Raw genomic sequence first — 15450 nt, 5'->3', positions numbered from 1 at the left:
CTGCTCCCGCGCCGCGCGGCTCCTCCCGCGCCGCGCGGCTCCTCCGCCCGGGGCCGGCGCGGGCCGCTCCGCGGGGCGGCCGCGTTGTGCTGCTGTTTGCCCCTGACCCCCCGGCCCCGTAACTGCCAAGCCGCGCTCCTGGGCCAGAGCGGCGTGGCMCGACTCGGGAGGGGTCAGAGCTTCCCGAGCCGGCCTTGGCTGCCTGCTGGCGTTTGGAGAAAGGCGCGTCGGGGCTTTGTTTATCAAAATTCTGCGTGCTTGTAATTAAAACGGTGTGTAATGGGGAAAAAAAAATCTGTTCTACATAGGTCTTACAAGGCTTCCCAATGTGGAGAGGAACGCCGGCCGCCTTTGCTCTGCTGGTGCTAATTGCAGCCCTCTGACAGGAATGTAAATGCAGTTCTTTASCACATCCTTATCTCAGCATGCGTGGGATTTACATATATAACTCTTATTAATGCTAATGGAAGCTATATACATAATTCTCTTTGCATAGGGCTGACACTATATTTTTATCTGAACCTGATGCAAGTGGAAACAGCCGTCTTTTATATAAGTGGAAGGATCAGCAGTTTCTTATAGGAAGTTTTCTTAAAATTTGGGTTCRTTGAAAATACAGGGGGGGATGCAAGTAAAGGAAGCTGCAATTTGGTATTGTAATATCACTGTGGAAGGTTCRTAACATTAATATAAAAATACTGTATTGTCTAGGGGACTGTCACTGAGTCTGATCTCGTTTCCTTCTCAGTTTCTTTTGGTTGCCTTTAATTCAGTTAAATCGGGAATCAGGATCGGTGATTTCTGATTGACTTGTTAATTTAGAAGCTGTCGGACTTTTGATGTTTGAATACGTTTAAAGGTTTATTTGGAGTATTAGTACTTAGAAAACACATTATCTCTTTTACTCAGAAATAAACTCTTTTACTCTTCCAGTGAGTTCATCATTCTGAACCTGTGACAAAAGGCTCACGTTGTGCGCTATGATGCTGCTGTAGCAGGAAGCATCCTGAACCTTCCTCTTTAATTGGGAGAAATTTGCTTTCACTGGTTAGCAAAGTCCTTTCTTCGTCGTCAATGGCATCTCAAGTCTTGAGTCTCTGATTGTTTCTAAAGCTTTTTCATCATCATCACCTTTTTAAAATTTGCATCTGGATGGGAAATGACAACTTCTCCTTTCAGAAATGACAGCATCTGGCAGTGGCAGTGCTTAGTTTGTTGCCTCAAAATTAAATTACAGTAATGTATGCTTTCCAGGGTAGATATTTGGGGCTTATCCTCAGCTGATATAAATTGTCAGAAATCTATTGAGTTAAGAATTTGCAACATCTGAAAATGCCCATCCCCTGCCTCCCATTCATTTTTACATGCTTACATTTATTCCTCACACGTGAATAAGAACAACTCATGTTGTGCCAATCCAAATACAGGCATTTTTAAACATGATCATATTTAGACTGTAGACAGGATCTTTATATTCTCCTCCTCCTCCTCTCTGCTATACTGGGGTAGCTGTTGGTAGACAAGACTGTTGAGTGACTGTCACATTAATTTAAAAGAAGCTAAGGGAAACGTGATAGGATGTCCATGGTGAGAACTGTCTTCTAAAGAAGTTGGTATTGTGTAAAGCTCATCTGAGATAGAGTTTGATGATACACTAGGCTTTTTAAAGGATGTCTCTGTTTTCATAGGGTTTTCATTTAATCATTTTTTTCCTTATGCACTGGATAAGGCTGGAATCTTACATCAGCATTCAACTGAATAGTTAAGTTATTGTTTAAGGATTTTTGTGCATATGCTAAAAGACCATTTTGATGAGCACAGCTTATATGCTGAAATAAATGTCAAAACCACAGAGACAGTTAGAGATAACAACAGAATAGGATTTTGATGGCTCATTTATAATGTTGGGAAAAAGAGTTCARTATCAGTTTATCATTGTGAAGAATGCAATGTGCCGCTGTAGTGTTGATCCTTTACTATGGAGGAATACAGTTGTATATTTGTGTATCACTGACTGCAAGAGAAATGGATCTATTCCTTTCAACCTGAAAAATTTAAAGTTTTGATAGTGTGTGAAAATGTAAATGTTACATAGAGATTTAGTAGCAAGAAGTGATATATAAACTTGCATTACTGCACAGAAATAACATTTTGTAAACATAAATCTTGAATATAAAAAACTGAGAGACAGTGAAAACAAACTTTACATTGGTAAGTATTTGTTATCAGAAAAAAATAATCTGAGTAGGCTGGACTGGCAGTGCAGACTTGTAAAAACAGTCATAATGACTTGTCTTTCCTCTTTGCTTTTGGAAGAATTAAAATGATCTATTACTTACTTAATGAATTATTTCCAAAGACACTTCACTAAGTTACTTTTGCTATGAAACAGCTACTTTATCTCTATATCCTTATAAACAAAAATTCAAATTGCATGCTAATAGAAATAAAATGTATAATCCAGATTTGAATCCCAGATGGAGATGAGAACCTTTTGCTTCTGTACATTCTGTGAAACCCATTCCATAACCTCAAAGCACTGTAAAAAATGGAAGGAACCCAATCACAGTGATTAAAACCCAGTACCTAATTAAAATATTGTACCTGGTTGACTCATCATTGTGTTAGCTGTCTAAACCTGACCTTATAGTGTGATGGGGAAAAAATCATGTGGGAAGGCTTATGTTAGCCAGAAAGAACAGGGAAATGAATTAACTGAATATTGTTTAATGAAAATTTTTATTAACTCTTTTCAGTGAAGATCTGTAATTTGCATATAACCTAGACACTGCATTTTCCAGAGCATTCAGTAGCCTAATTTAGCATAATAGACTGATTTATAATAAAAATACATTTTTTTCTCTTAAAGAATCATCTTAAGGTTTAAATATGAATGCTGTTCACACTGGATTTTATGACACAATTTTGAAAAATGTCATATTTCTGCTGTAGTTAGTGAAAGCAAAAATGTTGGAAAATTTCACATTTTGACTGAAAAGTAGGAATAGGTTCAAGGAGTGACTTTCCTGTTAATTAGGCATACCAAACCCCGTGAGCAGGTTTCATTGTATTAGAAACATAACTTTATACTTTGTGTTCAGGTCTGAATGCCACCGTGCCCAGGGAAGTAGAGTCTGGAGTATGCACAGTTACATGTGGTAAGTAGCAAAGCAGATGAATAAAACATATTGTCATTTGTTTTTGAAAAAAAAGTGCTAACTGTAGCAATTTAGCAGTTGTAATTTGCTTGCCCTTGTTCACCTCTCATTGATTTCGATTGCCAATAACTATAATTAACAAAAACAATCAAGCTGATTGTCATTAGAAGTTTAGGTCAGATCTGTTGTTTTATTAATTTCACAGCCTGCAAGCTCCTATTTTAAACCAGTTCCCTACGTTTATTGGCACATGAGCTGCCTTCCCCAAAGTAACAATTTTCGCTATTTGTGAACATCTGTGAGATGTTCAGAAGATGAAAGATCTTCTGATGCTTCTCACAGATGTCTTCCCACATACAATATTGCCAAAAAATTGCTTGCCTGCAGTAGCCTGTTCTGTATTCCACATTTATACAATTTATAAAGCATGCAATGGAGAGGAGAGGTTGTATTCTGGAGTAGGAAGAGAGGAAAAATGGATTGAGTTTTAAGAAGGTATCTCTTTTCAGGCTGGTGATAGGAATTGCAGTGGGGTTGTACTTATATTGCTTAGGAAASAGTCTTGTATCAGAAAAGCTATTAAATTTGTTCTGAACAAATTCTACTTCTCATAAGACCATAGAGAATAAAAGAGATCAGTTTTTGCCCCCATCAATCTGATGTTCTTTTCTAGAGTATGCCTTTTTTTCCCCAGACATTTTTGCATATTTCCAATGATAGGACTTCCTTGGTTCCCTAAGGGAAACTATTTCACACCTTAGAACATTCTAGTGTTGGGAGATTTTTTTTTTTGCTCTTACCTAGTTTATTATTTCCTTTTCTTCACTTCATAACTTCAGAGCTGATTATATGGTCAGTATTGCCATACCGTACTCTTTTATGGTCAGTACCTCCATTCCATATATCTCTTTTATCCTCACTGCTTTGATGCTCACTTTGGATACTGAGAAGCTTTCTTGTGTCCCATCCCACTAGCAGTCTTCCTCTCAAATGCCCTGTGTTTTCAGGGACTTTCACTAAGTTTTATCTCAGTTTTATATTTGATCCCTCAGATTTAGTATTTAAGTCCTTTAATACTGAAAATTGYATACCATCTTACTGAAGAATCAGGAAATGGAAGCTATAAGAAAGAAGAAAAATGTATCACTTCATATCTGGAGTTCAGATGTTTCTAGCCATCATTTGAATCCTGACTATTACATGTTTGTCTGTTGAAAGACTGAGAGGAACCTCTTAGTTCTCCCAGCGAAACTGTAAACTGTTTGTCTCCTTCGTATTCCTTCTTAGATTCATCTGTCTAGTCCTTTATATTTGTTGCTTTCTGAACTTGCTCCATTTTCTTTTTTTTCCCAGTAATGCTATGTCCCAAATCCATTGCTCCTCTGTTCATACTCCAAGTTTATTAAGATATTAAAGCCTAAATACTCACCAGTTAATGATTCCTTGTCATATCTGACTAAACTCTGCATTAGTCTTTTCATGGTCTAATTCTTTTGTCCACTTTTTCCTCTAGATGCCTCTCATAACTGTTGTTTTCCTATTGCTAAATACTCAGTTCTTTGGATTTTTTTCCCCTACTAGATCTATTAATTCACATTTTTTCCAGGGTGAATTTTATTTGGATAATTTTCTGCCCATTTTGCAAGCCTTTGTACTGCACTGGAGTATTTTTCTGTTAGGTTAACTTGTATGACTTGTTGAAGTTAAGACCCAGTAGATTAATTTCATCAGAATTGGGAGCTCTGAAAAGGAGGTGCAAAAAGCAAGTATGAGAATGAAAGGAAAAAGCTGCCCAAAAGGAAGAGGCAGAGAAGTACAGATCTCCCAAACAGAGCTTTGCTAGTCATCCCTTTGAATGTGATATACTTCCACAATTTTAATATTCCTGTGGTTAAGACATAGTGAGATTTTTCCTGATGAATATGAGTACACTTAGCCCAGCACCCAGATTTTCTCAGGTCAGCCTTTGGGATTTTTATAGGTTTCCCACCTTTTATTGTTGTCTCAAAAAATACGTGTCACTGAAGAAAGCAGAATGCCTTTTATATAAGTGTCAGTTCATTGCCGTTTACACCTCTGCCTGTGCAAGTACGAGATGAGACACTCTGTAGTAGAGAATGATCCTTGTTTTATGTCAGTTCCAGTAAGTGGTGTTGCCTCCCTCTGTCACTCGAAGTATTGTTTCATGAGTTATATGACATCTCTAAAAGATTCTGAAATCACTTAAAGGAGGCAGATGCATCAGAATGCAGTATTCAAATTAATTTCCCATTTATTGTTACAGCGTAAGGGGGGGGGTTCTCTCCCAATGCCTGTTAGTAAACAAAATGCTTCTGGAATAATGGCAAAATCTTCAGTGTTTACTGGGCTTAAACCTATTATTCCTTCTTCCCCCATATGGTATGTCATTCCAGTGAACTATGTACACACTGTTTTGGCAAAAACAATTACAGCACTTGTTTTGAATTTATTTGTAATTGTTAAAATGAGGATGTTCCCATTGAAATTCTCATAATGAGAGTGAATATTTTTTGCTTAATTGAACGATGTATGGAAATTTTCCTTAACTTTAAATATTTATGGTAAGCTATCTCTTGTTGCTCAGTACAACCCTCTGCATTGCTGATGAAGTCCTGATGATCAACACCAGTTTTTGTCTCTTTCACATTACTGACTACCACCTTGTGTAGACTCTTAACAGGCTTCATTTCGGAGTTTGTTGATGATATTCCTTTGTCCCTCATTGGTTACTGTAGAGTAAATCAAGACTCTCTAGTCCCCATCCCAGGTAGTTTTTAGTGCCTTCAGTTTCTGATGACCTTGGTGGGCGTTGGAGACGCTTAGACAATCACAAGACTGGAGGCAGACTGAGTTGGCAGACTGTACAGTAATATCTGTGCCATCTGATTTGAGCATTTAAAGGCCAGGTGCCTGAATGCTTTGATATTTAAAGTGAATCAACTGTTTTGCAGCATGTACATCAGTTTCACTTTGAATTCCTTTTCCATAAGAAAAATTTTGAATTTATTTTGAATTGTTTTTCTGACACTTAGCACCCCAGTGATTMTAGGGATCTGTCTCCCTGTGGTGCAAAGTCTGACAGAAGTAGATGTTGTCTTGAAATCTTAGATAACAATACAGGATAGCTTTAGCAGGCACTCAGGKAAGGTCCGTTTTGCCTGCTGTTTGGTAGGTGCATCATATTAACATCCATATCAAAGGAGGAAGTAAAAACAGAGTTGGAAGAAAATGAAGAAATGTGCTGATTGAAAGTTTGTTTTGTTTTGCCAAAGGGATCGGCATTCGAGAAGTTCTGTTAACCAGTGGATGCCCTGGGACTGAAACAAAATGTATTGTCCGTGTGGAGGAGTGTCGGGGACAAGTAGACTGTGGATGTAAGTGACACACTGTGATACAGGCACCTAGAGCAAAAAAGTTGATTCAAAGAAAACATCCTTATTCTTTGTGCATGTGGTGGAAGTAGAATGAAATTGTTTCATTCAACCCTCCAATTACCCTATTAAGCATGCTAGGAACATTTCAGATTTCGTTTCTATACTGATGTGTGTTTGATTTCAAGACCCTGTATCATTTTTCTACTTTGCTTTTCAATTTTGTAGATATGTATATAATTATAAATATTAGTCCAAGCAAAAAGTATTCAAAGTAATTTTAAGGAAAAAAATGATTTCCAAGGAACATTCTGCACATTGAAGAATTATCAGCTTTATGGTCTATACAGAGATAGTTTCAGAAAGTCAGTGATGTACCTATTAAAAATTCCTCCCATAGGGGGAAAACCAATTTCTGACAGCCCTGCCAGCGTGAAGATGCCTTGTATTTTTATACCTCCTGAAAATCGATTTAAATATGTTTGGAAGATGTTAATTCCAAACCAGGTAAGTAATTGAATCTCTCTTTATGCAGAAAAGCTATGTACTGAATGTGTCTATCACATGCTCCAACTGACTTGTACAGAGTTCTAGGCTGATTATTTCCTTTGCTGTCATAATGCAAATAATCCCTGATTTCTCACTGACAAGTTGCTAATACAGAAACTTGCAGGTCTTTGCACCTTTCTGGAGCTTCAACTTCTTTTTTGTTTAAGAGAAACAATAATTTCAGAGAGCAATATTCCTTTGCTTTTATTTCAGAAAAATTKGGCATAGTGACTCATGAGCGAATACATGTAAGCAAGTCACAACCACATTGCCTTTCACAGTTGTTCAAACAGGAGGTGCTGAAGACATGGGAGGACATTTCCCAGGGGCAAAGGGTCTTGACATGTTGAAAACTATTGGGATAAAATAAGCACTTTTCTGTATATCTAACACAATGGGACTCTGCTTTGCAAATCTATTTGAAAAAAGACAAATCTTTTTTTTCTTTCTTTTTTTCTTTTTTTTTTCTTTCTTTTTTTTTTTTTTTTTTTGATAATATGGATAGCCAGCACTCATTCTTCCCAATGATTCAGCTATTATGGAAGTACACAGAGATACCCATCCAATTACTTTCCAGTGTGATACTCAAGAAAAGGGAAGTGTAATTGCCTCTGTAAAATACACAGTCTACACTACAGCTGGTAAGCTCACAAGGATGCTTGCATTGCTCTAGAAGATACAGCCTTGTGTTCGTTATGTAGTACTCAATCTTCATAARATTGTATGTTGCAAGTAGTACATAGACAGGAGCCTGTGTGCTCTGGTAATGACTGTCATGAAATGCAGGGCAATAAAAGAGAGATGGGAAAAGAAATGACAGAATGGGAATGAAGAGGCTTCTTGTGGTAGAGATAAGTATTTTCTTTAACTTTGTAAATTCCGGATAAAACAAGCAGGTTCTCCTCTTAGCTGCTCGTTTATTACTGCACCTGGTTTGTTCAGCATAGACTTCTTTTTGTCTCAGTAGGTTGGAAAGGTGATTGGCTACATAGAAGCAGCAGTACGTCAGGCARTTCTGCAGTTAAGACTCCTTTCCCTACAGTACTGAAGCAAGAAAGCAGCCTTTTGAGGTTTCTCTTTTAGCTGCCATCTGGAATTTGCTAACACACAATGGATTTAGAGAAAATTTATACTAAAAAGAATACGTCATGAAACAGTTCCCCAGTAACATCTTTCTTCCCTCCTCTGCTAATGGGCTTTTTTGCTAACTTCATCAGGAAAGGTAGCAGTAGGCTGATTTACTTAAACCATGAGAACAAGCTTGTGGAAACTAGCTTTCCTAATCAGAGGAAGGGTGAAAAAATCCTTCCTCATCAAAATGTAAAGTTTTCCCTGAAAGAATGAGGATTCAGCTGTTATGCAAAAAAAAAAAAAAAAAAAAACTAAAAAGAAAGAAATCCTTCAGGAGACTCCCTCCCCCTATCTATCCCCTTCTCATTTACCTGGGTAAAACAGTCCAGCCTAGGAATCCTACTTTCATTCTTTCTCTTTAATAAGATAGGCTATTTCCTCTATCTATCTTGAGGTCCTTTCTACCATTGTGCAGTAACCAGGAGTTTGTTTATTTCTTTTCTAAATCCATCTGGCAGTCACAAAACACTCAAAGCTTTGATTATATCAATTTCCATTCCTTTTTTTCGTTCTTCCGCTATTCACTATTGCACAAAAAGGAAGTTTTCTTTTTGAGACCTGCATTAGCAGAGCATGTAATCTGTTTTAGGTTTAAGCATGCAAATAGTCCCACTGAGTTGAGTAGGTGAGTCATCAGTAGGATGAGTTACGCACTTATGTTTAAATTGTGATTAAGTAATTTTGGTGAAAAGCAGTCAGATGAAGCCTGTCCAATAGACATAGCCACTGAAAACTTCTTATAGGACTGAGACTATTGGTTATGGCTGTTCAGAAATCTGAAGAAGACAAGTTCTAAGGTTTATTAAGTAGCTCCAAAAAAGGAGTGGATTGTCATGCTTATTTTCTTCCTTTAGCTTTGTCCAGAGATCTGCACATAACCAAAGGACTTTCTGGGGTTTGCTCCCCAAGGACTGCTATTGTTTGGACTTTAAAAATTACCAAATGTTAATTAGTTAGGAGAAAGAAATTAGCAGCAGAAGTTTTGATTGAGAATATACCAATACTTTCATCATACAGATCCAGTTTTCCTATCTGTGGATGGTCTGAAATCTAGTGAGATCAGAATACTATATTTACTTTTTCAACAGAATCAGGAGCAAATTAGAAAGATCTGTTTGACAGCATCAGGGTATGCAGCAAGATTCCTTGTGTGTGGATATAGATTTTCTTAGCTGCTGCCTCATAGTTTGCAGAACTGTTGTTGTTCAGGCTTTGGAAAGGGGTAATGTTTTTTCCCACCATATAGTGTTGTCCTTTCCAGTTCCTCACTAAATGATTTTTTGAAATAGAGGTTGAAGAACTTCAGATGTAGGCTTATTAGCCCTGTCATGCAAGATCGTTTTTCTACATATTTCAGAAATTCTTTCTGTTCAGAGAACAACTTTTCCTTTGCTATTTACTGATCTGCAGCTTAAAGTGTAGAGAAGGGAAAAACCACAAAACCAGTATTAGAAATCAGACTCATTTTTCAGGCAGTCTGCAGGACTGAACTGCCTTTTTTTTCCTTTGTCCAAAACTGGCTACAAAGATTTCAGGTCAGCATGAGTTGRGTGGGCAAGAGCTGGCTCTAGGGGATGGTCTTATGTAGAATTTGAGAAGAGTATTTGAATCAGTTGAACTGTCGAATCAGTTTTAGTTAGGAAGAAGRCAGGCCTGTCTGTTAGCTCCTAAATTACTTTTTTTTTCTCCAACTGAGGTGATTCTAGCCTTCTATCTGAGTCACTCAAGTCCATAAGCTTAAGTTTGTATTTTGCCTTTCTCATGACCTTTCATATTCCCTTTGCTATTCCATTGTGATGAATTTCTTTGTGCTTGTCCCAGAGCTACAGGACAGTGCAAATGCTTTTGCTCAGTGGCTAGTATTTCTTCTTGTCACTGTCATAGAAGAAAAGGCTTGGAGATGTCAGAAGAGCTAAAAATAAAGGCAACCAATAAGGGGCAAATGTGTTCACTTTGGTCTCATGCTTTCTCCTCTCTCCAATGCTCTGCTGTTTTACCTGTGAGAGCAGCAAGGGCCACATTCTGTGACAGTTCAGGGCATCAATAGCATCACACTATTAGAGAGTCTGTCCTCAAAGCCAGCACTCAAAATTACATAGAATGACACTTTCTGGTTTGGATTTTGAGGTGTGGGAGGAGAGGAGGATGCATGTTGCAAAAGGGCAGRTAAAACATCTCAGGATTTCAGATATGTATTCCATGTGGAAAAACTTAGTATACTGACTTAATCCACTGAAACTATCCACTGAAAACTTCCGTATGTCCTTACTCCACTGATCGCTGCACTTCTCAGTGACCTTCTGTTGAGCAGTAGTAATGACCCTTTTGTATGAACAAATGGTCTTTAGTAATTTGGCTCTTTGCTTTGTTTTCAAAGCCATTCAGACTGGTGGGTAGTCTTTGTATTTCACAGCAATCTGCTGACAGAGAAAAAAAGTATTTTATCTTCAGCAAAAATTACTGTGATCTCTGCAAAAGGAAATCCCATCTCTTAATAACTGGAATTTCTGTACGTCCTTCTTACTAAATCACTGTCCTGAGATACTTCTGCCTGTTATGTTGTTAGGCATTTTGTGATGGCATCAGAGCCAGAAGGCAGTTTTTTCATATTTTCTAATAATAATCCTGTGTGGCAGGGAGATTTTTGCAAGGGAGAAATATGASGGTAGAGGATGATCTTCCTTATTGTGATCTGTGAAGGGTGTCAACCTTGTGAGATTCTGACTGTGCCCCAGACTCCACAGTTGTCATAAGTGAAAGAGTGAGTCAGCACATGCCTGTAGTGGCACTTCTGTGGACGAATTCGAGGCAATAATGTGCCTGTGTGGACACCAGGCAGCAGGTGTCTTGGAGACCGTTCTAGCACCCGTTTCTCTTCAGTTCATTTCGTGGTGATGGTTCCAGTGCCAGAGCTTCCTTGRGAGATAAAAGTTGCATCTCGGTAACAGGTTACTGTGCAAATGCTTAATACACATTACCATGTTCTCCTAGCATTTGCATGGTAATGAAATGGGGAATCCCAGTGCCCAAATATTAACAGTCTGGGGCTCCTTTGTGCTTCTGTGTTTGTGCATGTGTGTGTGTGTGTGTAAGTGTAATCTTACTCTCACATTTGCATATATCTGTGCATTTTTAATACATAGGAAGAGTCTTGAAGATAATCTGGAAGAGAAACATAAAGCTATACATCACCATTATATTATGGAAAGGAAAAAAAAAATACAGCCTGCAGAGGCAGAATTTCATTCTCCTCTGCCAAACTGATATATGCTATCTGGGTCTGAAAAACAAGTGGMAAAAACTGTTGGCTGCTGGACCGTGTAAACAATTGTTCAAGTGTCTGCTTATAGATACACAGTTAACATCATGGTCTAGGAGGAACTTCAGCTCAATGAAAAATCCAGAGGAAGAGGAGGATGAAGAGGAATAGTGTTGCTGGCAGAGGCAGTGGGTTTCCTTTTGCTAGAAGTGGTGAGGAACAGCAGGTGCTCCAGTTTCTTGACATACATAATATTCGGTATTGTGAGTCTGTTTCTTAGTGAAGAAATGACTGAATAGAATGCAGAGACAGAATTTGTATTACTAACATTTTCTGGAGGGAAGTACTAGCAGTGGCAACAGATGCTTGTGAATGTATTTGGATTTAAATAAATTAAAGAAGAGATGGTTCCATGAAGGCAGAGGACAGTCCAGAACTGCATGGAAACTAAAGGAGCATTGATAAACTCTGTGGTATGCAATGGAAATACACTTGCTGGGCTGCACCATAGCAAAGAGTGCTTGTTCTCTCTTTAGATATATCCTGTTCTGTTGCTTGGAGTGAGGGAAGTGTATGGTGAATCTCTTCTAGGCCAAGATGAGAAAGCAGTAATTTTCTAAGCTCCTTGAGTCAGGTGTTGCRTGGTGGCTCAGTCTAAATATATTGTTCTGATGCCACAAAGATTAAAAAGCTGTCAGGCTTTGTAGCAACTAGTATTGGACATACAAATGATACTCCTGTTTCCTCTAGTCCAGCATGCTGTGCCCCCATTGTCTTAGTAGGAAGGGACTGGGGTGGAGGGACTCYATGGTGTTTGGACCATTTGGAGCTGGTGGAAAGAACTCCATGAGATATTAACATTCCTGACCACAGAACTGGTCTCAGATCAGGTAGTCCTGATGCAAGCTAGGTGCTAATCTGGACATCCCTTCTTCCTGCCTTGTTCTGACTTGCACAGAGGAGTAAAATTCAGCTCCATAGTTTAGATGCAGAATTGAAGTACCTGCAGTCTAAAGCTAAATCCTACCCTTGCATTTTAAGTTGCACTCCTTTTTTTTAGTCTAGATGAATGCAAATTCGCAAATAATCAACAGGAACAGTGAGAATTCCAACCTTTCAGTATGATAGAGAGTCCTGAAAAGCATATTAGCAGTAGACAGTCTGCTTGAACTAGCAGATATGTTATCAAATCTTTTTCTGGAATTATAGAAGCCTGGAAAATTTTCAGTAGAGATTCACACTGTTTTAGGAATTTCTGTACAATGTAATTATGAAACATATATGAGATTGCCTTTTTTTCATCATTCTTTATGGTGAAGTAGCTCACAGACCCCCAGTAGGCTGTAGACTCCAAGCTGAAAAGTACTGAATTAGACTTTGCGTGTTTCAGAAAGGAAGTATTTTTCTTCTTTGACTGAGCTAAGTGGACTTTTTAAAAAAGCTAGTGTAAATACTTTGGAATCTTACCTGTAAGCAGAAGATGTTTTAAGCTRTGTTCTGGTTTGTAGCAAAATTCTTACTGACTAATTGGAAATGTTGCCTGGAATTTAGGAGTGTGGTCAGGGGCTTAAAAGTGCACCTGAGTCAGTTGTAAAACAGCTTATTGGAAAGCCACTTTTCTGTCTGCTTCCTGTTTGCATTTTAAAGATGTGAGTTTACCTAGAAGGCATCCCCTCTGTATTATCAGGTTGTCTCTTGGGCAGTTTTAGTTCTTTACTGCTGGAAGAATTTCCTTCATGGGAAGAAGACTTGATTTGATCAATATAAAATAAAATTTATATGTGCAAATGGATAAAATATGTGCATATGGATAAAATAAAACTTGCTTTTCTGATCAGCAGGCTCCTGTTACAGCCTGTAAGCAGAAGTACCCTTAGAACTCTGAATTCACATTTTGCCAAAGGGAAAAATAAAATACTAATATATTTGTAATGAAATTGCAAAATCAAAGGTAATTTTAATTAATGTCCATTCCCCTCAACTGCATGTAATTCTAAAAAGGCACAGTCCAGTCAGTGAAGTGAATTAGTCTAAAAGCAGATAGCTCTACCTTATATGAATATCCTAGCATTCAGACTTATCTTGTATGACATTCTCAGCCAGTTAACCAAGTTAACCATTCTTACCTGCCCTGTATCGTGCAGAAAGATCAGGAGAATCCTATGGATGAGCTGTGCTTATGGATGAGTTGTTATTTAAGAATAACAAAATGAAAATTCCGTGATGCAGGAGAGTGAAACTCAAACAATGTGATGGAAGAGTTGCTTAGTTACTGCAGTGATGACAGTGRAACAAGACCTTATATAGAAATAGAAATGAAATAGAAATAGAGATGGTTTTCCTGCAGTCATTCTGGTATGCGGAATGAGAATTTTGCATACCAGTCAGCAACCAGATAGCACCTTATAGTTTTAGAGTATATGTGATTTAAAGAAAATGAAAGGGAAATTAAGGTTGGCTTGTGTAAAATTGTCAAACCTGGAGAGAGAAGGAAGGATGTCTGACATATAGTTGATTTGGTTGGGTATGTTTGAACAAATTCAGTTCAATTAAATTTGGTAAATTCAATTGAATTTCAGAACAAAGTGACTGGGTTTGCCTTCCAGGCATTTCTTTATCCACTGTCAAAAAATAGACGGAGGAAATTTATTGACCTCTTCCAGTATTCTCCACTCTTCTTGTGTTGTTCTTTAGTCATCTCCTAATGGGTATTTCCAGTGTTAAATAAACCAGCCTAAATATTGTCAGGGCCCTCAGTTTCCATAGATAGACTTTCCAAGGTTTAACAGGCTGCAATCTTACCAAAAATATTTTTATTTAATAAGCTTGCTACATTTTTAACTCCTCAGTTTCTCGCAACTGCTTTATCAAAGTTCTGCATTTCTAGGCCATGCAGAACAACTGCAGAACATGCTTGGCAGCTATTTGCCAGACCTAGGTACCTACAGACCTAGGTATCTACAGAACTAGGTAGAAACAGAGAGCTGAAAAGGAGCATTAAGATACTGAATCCAGTCCTTTGTTAGCATACTGTTTTTTATCTTAATTATTGTCATCATTATTGCAACAACGCTGATAGTTAGAATTCTTTTCTATTGTGCTGGTACCTTGGTATCTCTGTCCTGGATGATGGAGCATTAGTACTAGGCGCAGAACAAAGGAGTCATGCCTGCCTCAAGAGGCATACAGTTTCTTGTAATTACTGTTTCTCCATAATTCATATAGCTTCTTTGGCATGTCCTGAAATCTTATATTGAAATAGTTCCTAAAGCAAAACTTTGTTATATTGGTCATTCTTAACATGTACCAAATAGCTACTTTTTTCTCTCTCCAATTTTTTTTCTTGATAGTCTTTAGGAGCTACAGGCATTGTTGCACAGCTGTAGACACTGCTCTGAGAGCTGTTCTGCTACAGCTAGCATTGAGATTCTCTAGTATATGTATGTGCATTGCAGTGCACTTTTCTGCCGCTGTTATTTTGGCTAGTTATTTCCTGCCAGCGTTCAGCATTCATAGTCCTGATCTTTCTGTCTGCCATTTAAAACCACTAGGTCTTCTTAGATAGTAAGAGTGTAATTCTTCTAACCAGCTGTTTGCATCTGGGCTATCTGTCCAGATTCCCCATACATCATGGAATGGGATCAGTTCATCTCATCCTGGACRTCTCAGCTGAGTGTAGCTTGGAAGTGCCAGTTTCTCTCTACTGATTATAGAGAGAACCTAAGATAGCTAGCTCAAATACCTACACAGTAAAACATCTGAAGTTAAGTGAATCGAATCCCACTCCATGTGTCTTGATCTCCATTTCCTTCCATTTCCTCTGGTCAAATGTGCCTTTGCAAAGGAGTTATAAAATGTTATTATTCTGACTTAGCTGATTTAGTAAATGCCTAATGGTCATGAAAGATGCCAGATAGTAAAGAATCAGGCCCTGCTCCTTTTCAGTTCTGTTCATGCCATA

The 15450-nt window shown here is 38.1% G+C and overlaps 1 protein-coding gene across 1 annotated transcript in view; it reads left to right on the top strand.

Moving 5' to 3' along the window:
• The window catches only part of SPACA1 (sperm acrosome associated 1), a 51640-nt gene that overhangs the window by 34380 nt on the left and 1810 nt on the right, over window positions 1-15450 (top strand). Inside the window, exons 2-5 of the mRNA XM_085318705.1 lie at window positions 3102-3158; window positions 6452-6553; window positions 6951-7057; window positions 7605-7740. Coding sequence (XP_085174831.1) covers window positions 3102-3158; window positions 6452-6553; window positions 6951-7057; window positions 7605-7740 — 402 coding nt within the window. The remainder of the gene's footprint in view (window positions 1-3101; window positions 3159-6451; window positions 6554-6950; window positions 7058-7604; window positions 7741-15450) is intronic.

Source organism: Rhea americana, unplaced genomic scaffold, assembly GCF_003343005.1.
Source record: "Rhea americana isolate MKP2758 unplaced genomic scaffold, rheAme1 scaffold_55, whole genome shotgun sequence".
NCBI classification, from domain to species: domain Eukaryota; kingdom Metazoa; phylum Chordata; class Aves; order Rheiformes; family Rheidae; genus Rhea; species Rhea americana.
The sequence above is the reverse complement of the archived record's forward strand: the minus strand, read 5'-3'. Positions and strand labels throughout refer to the sequence as shown.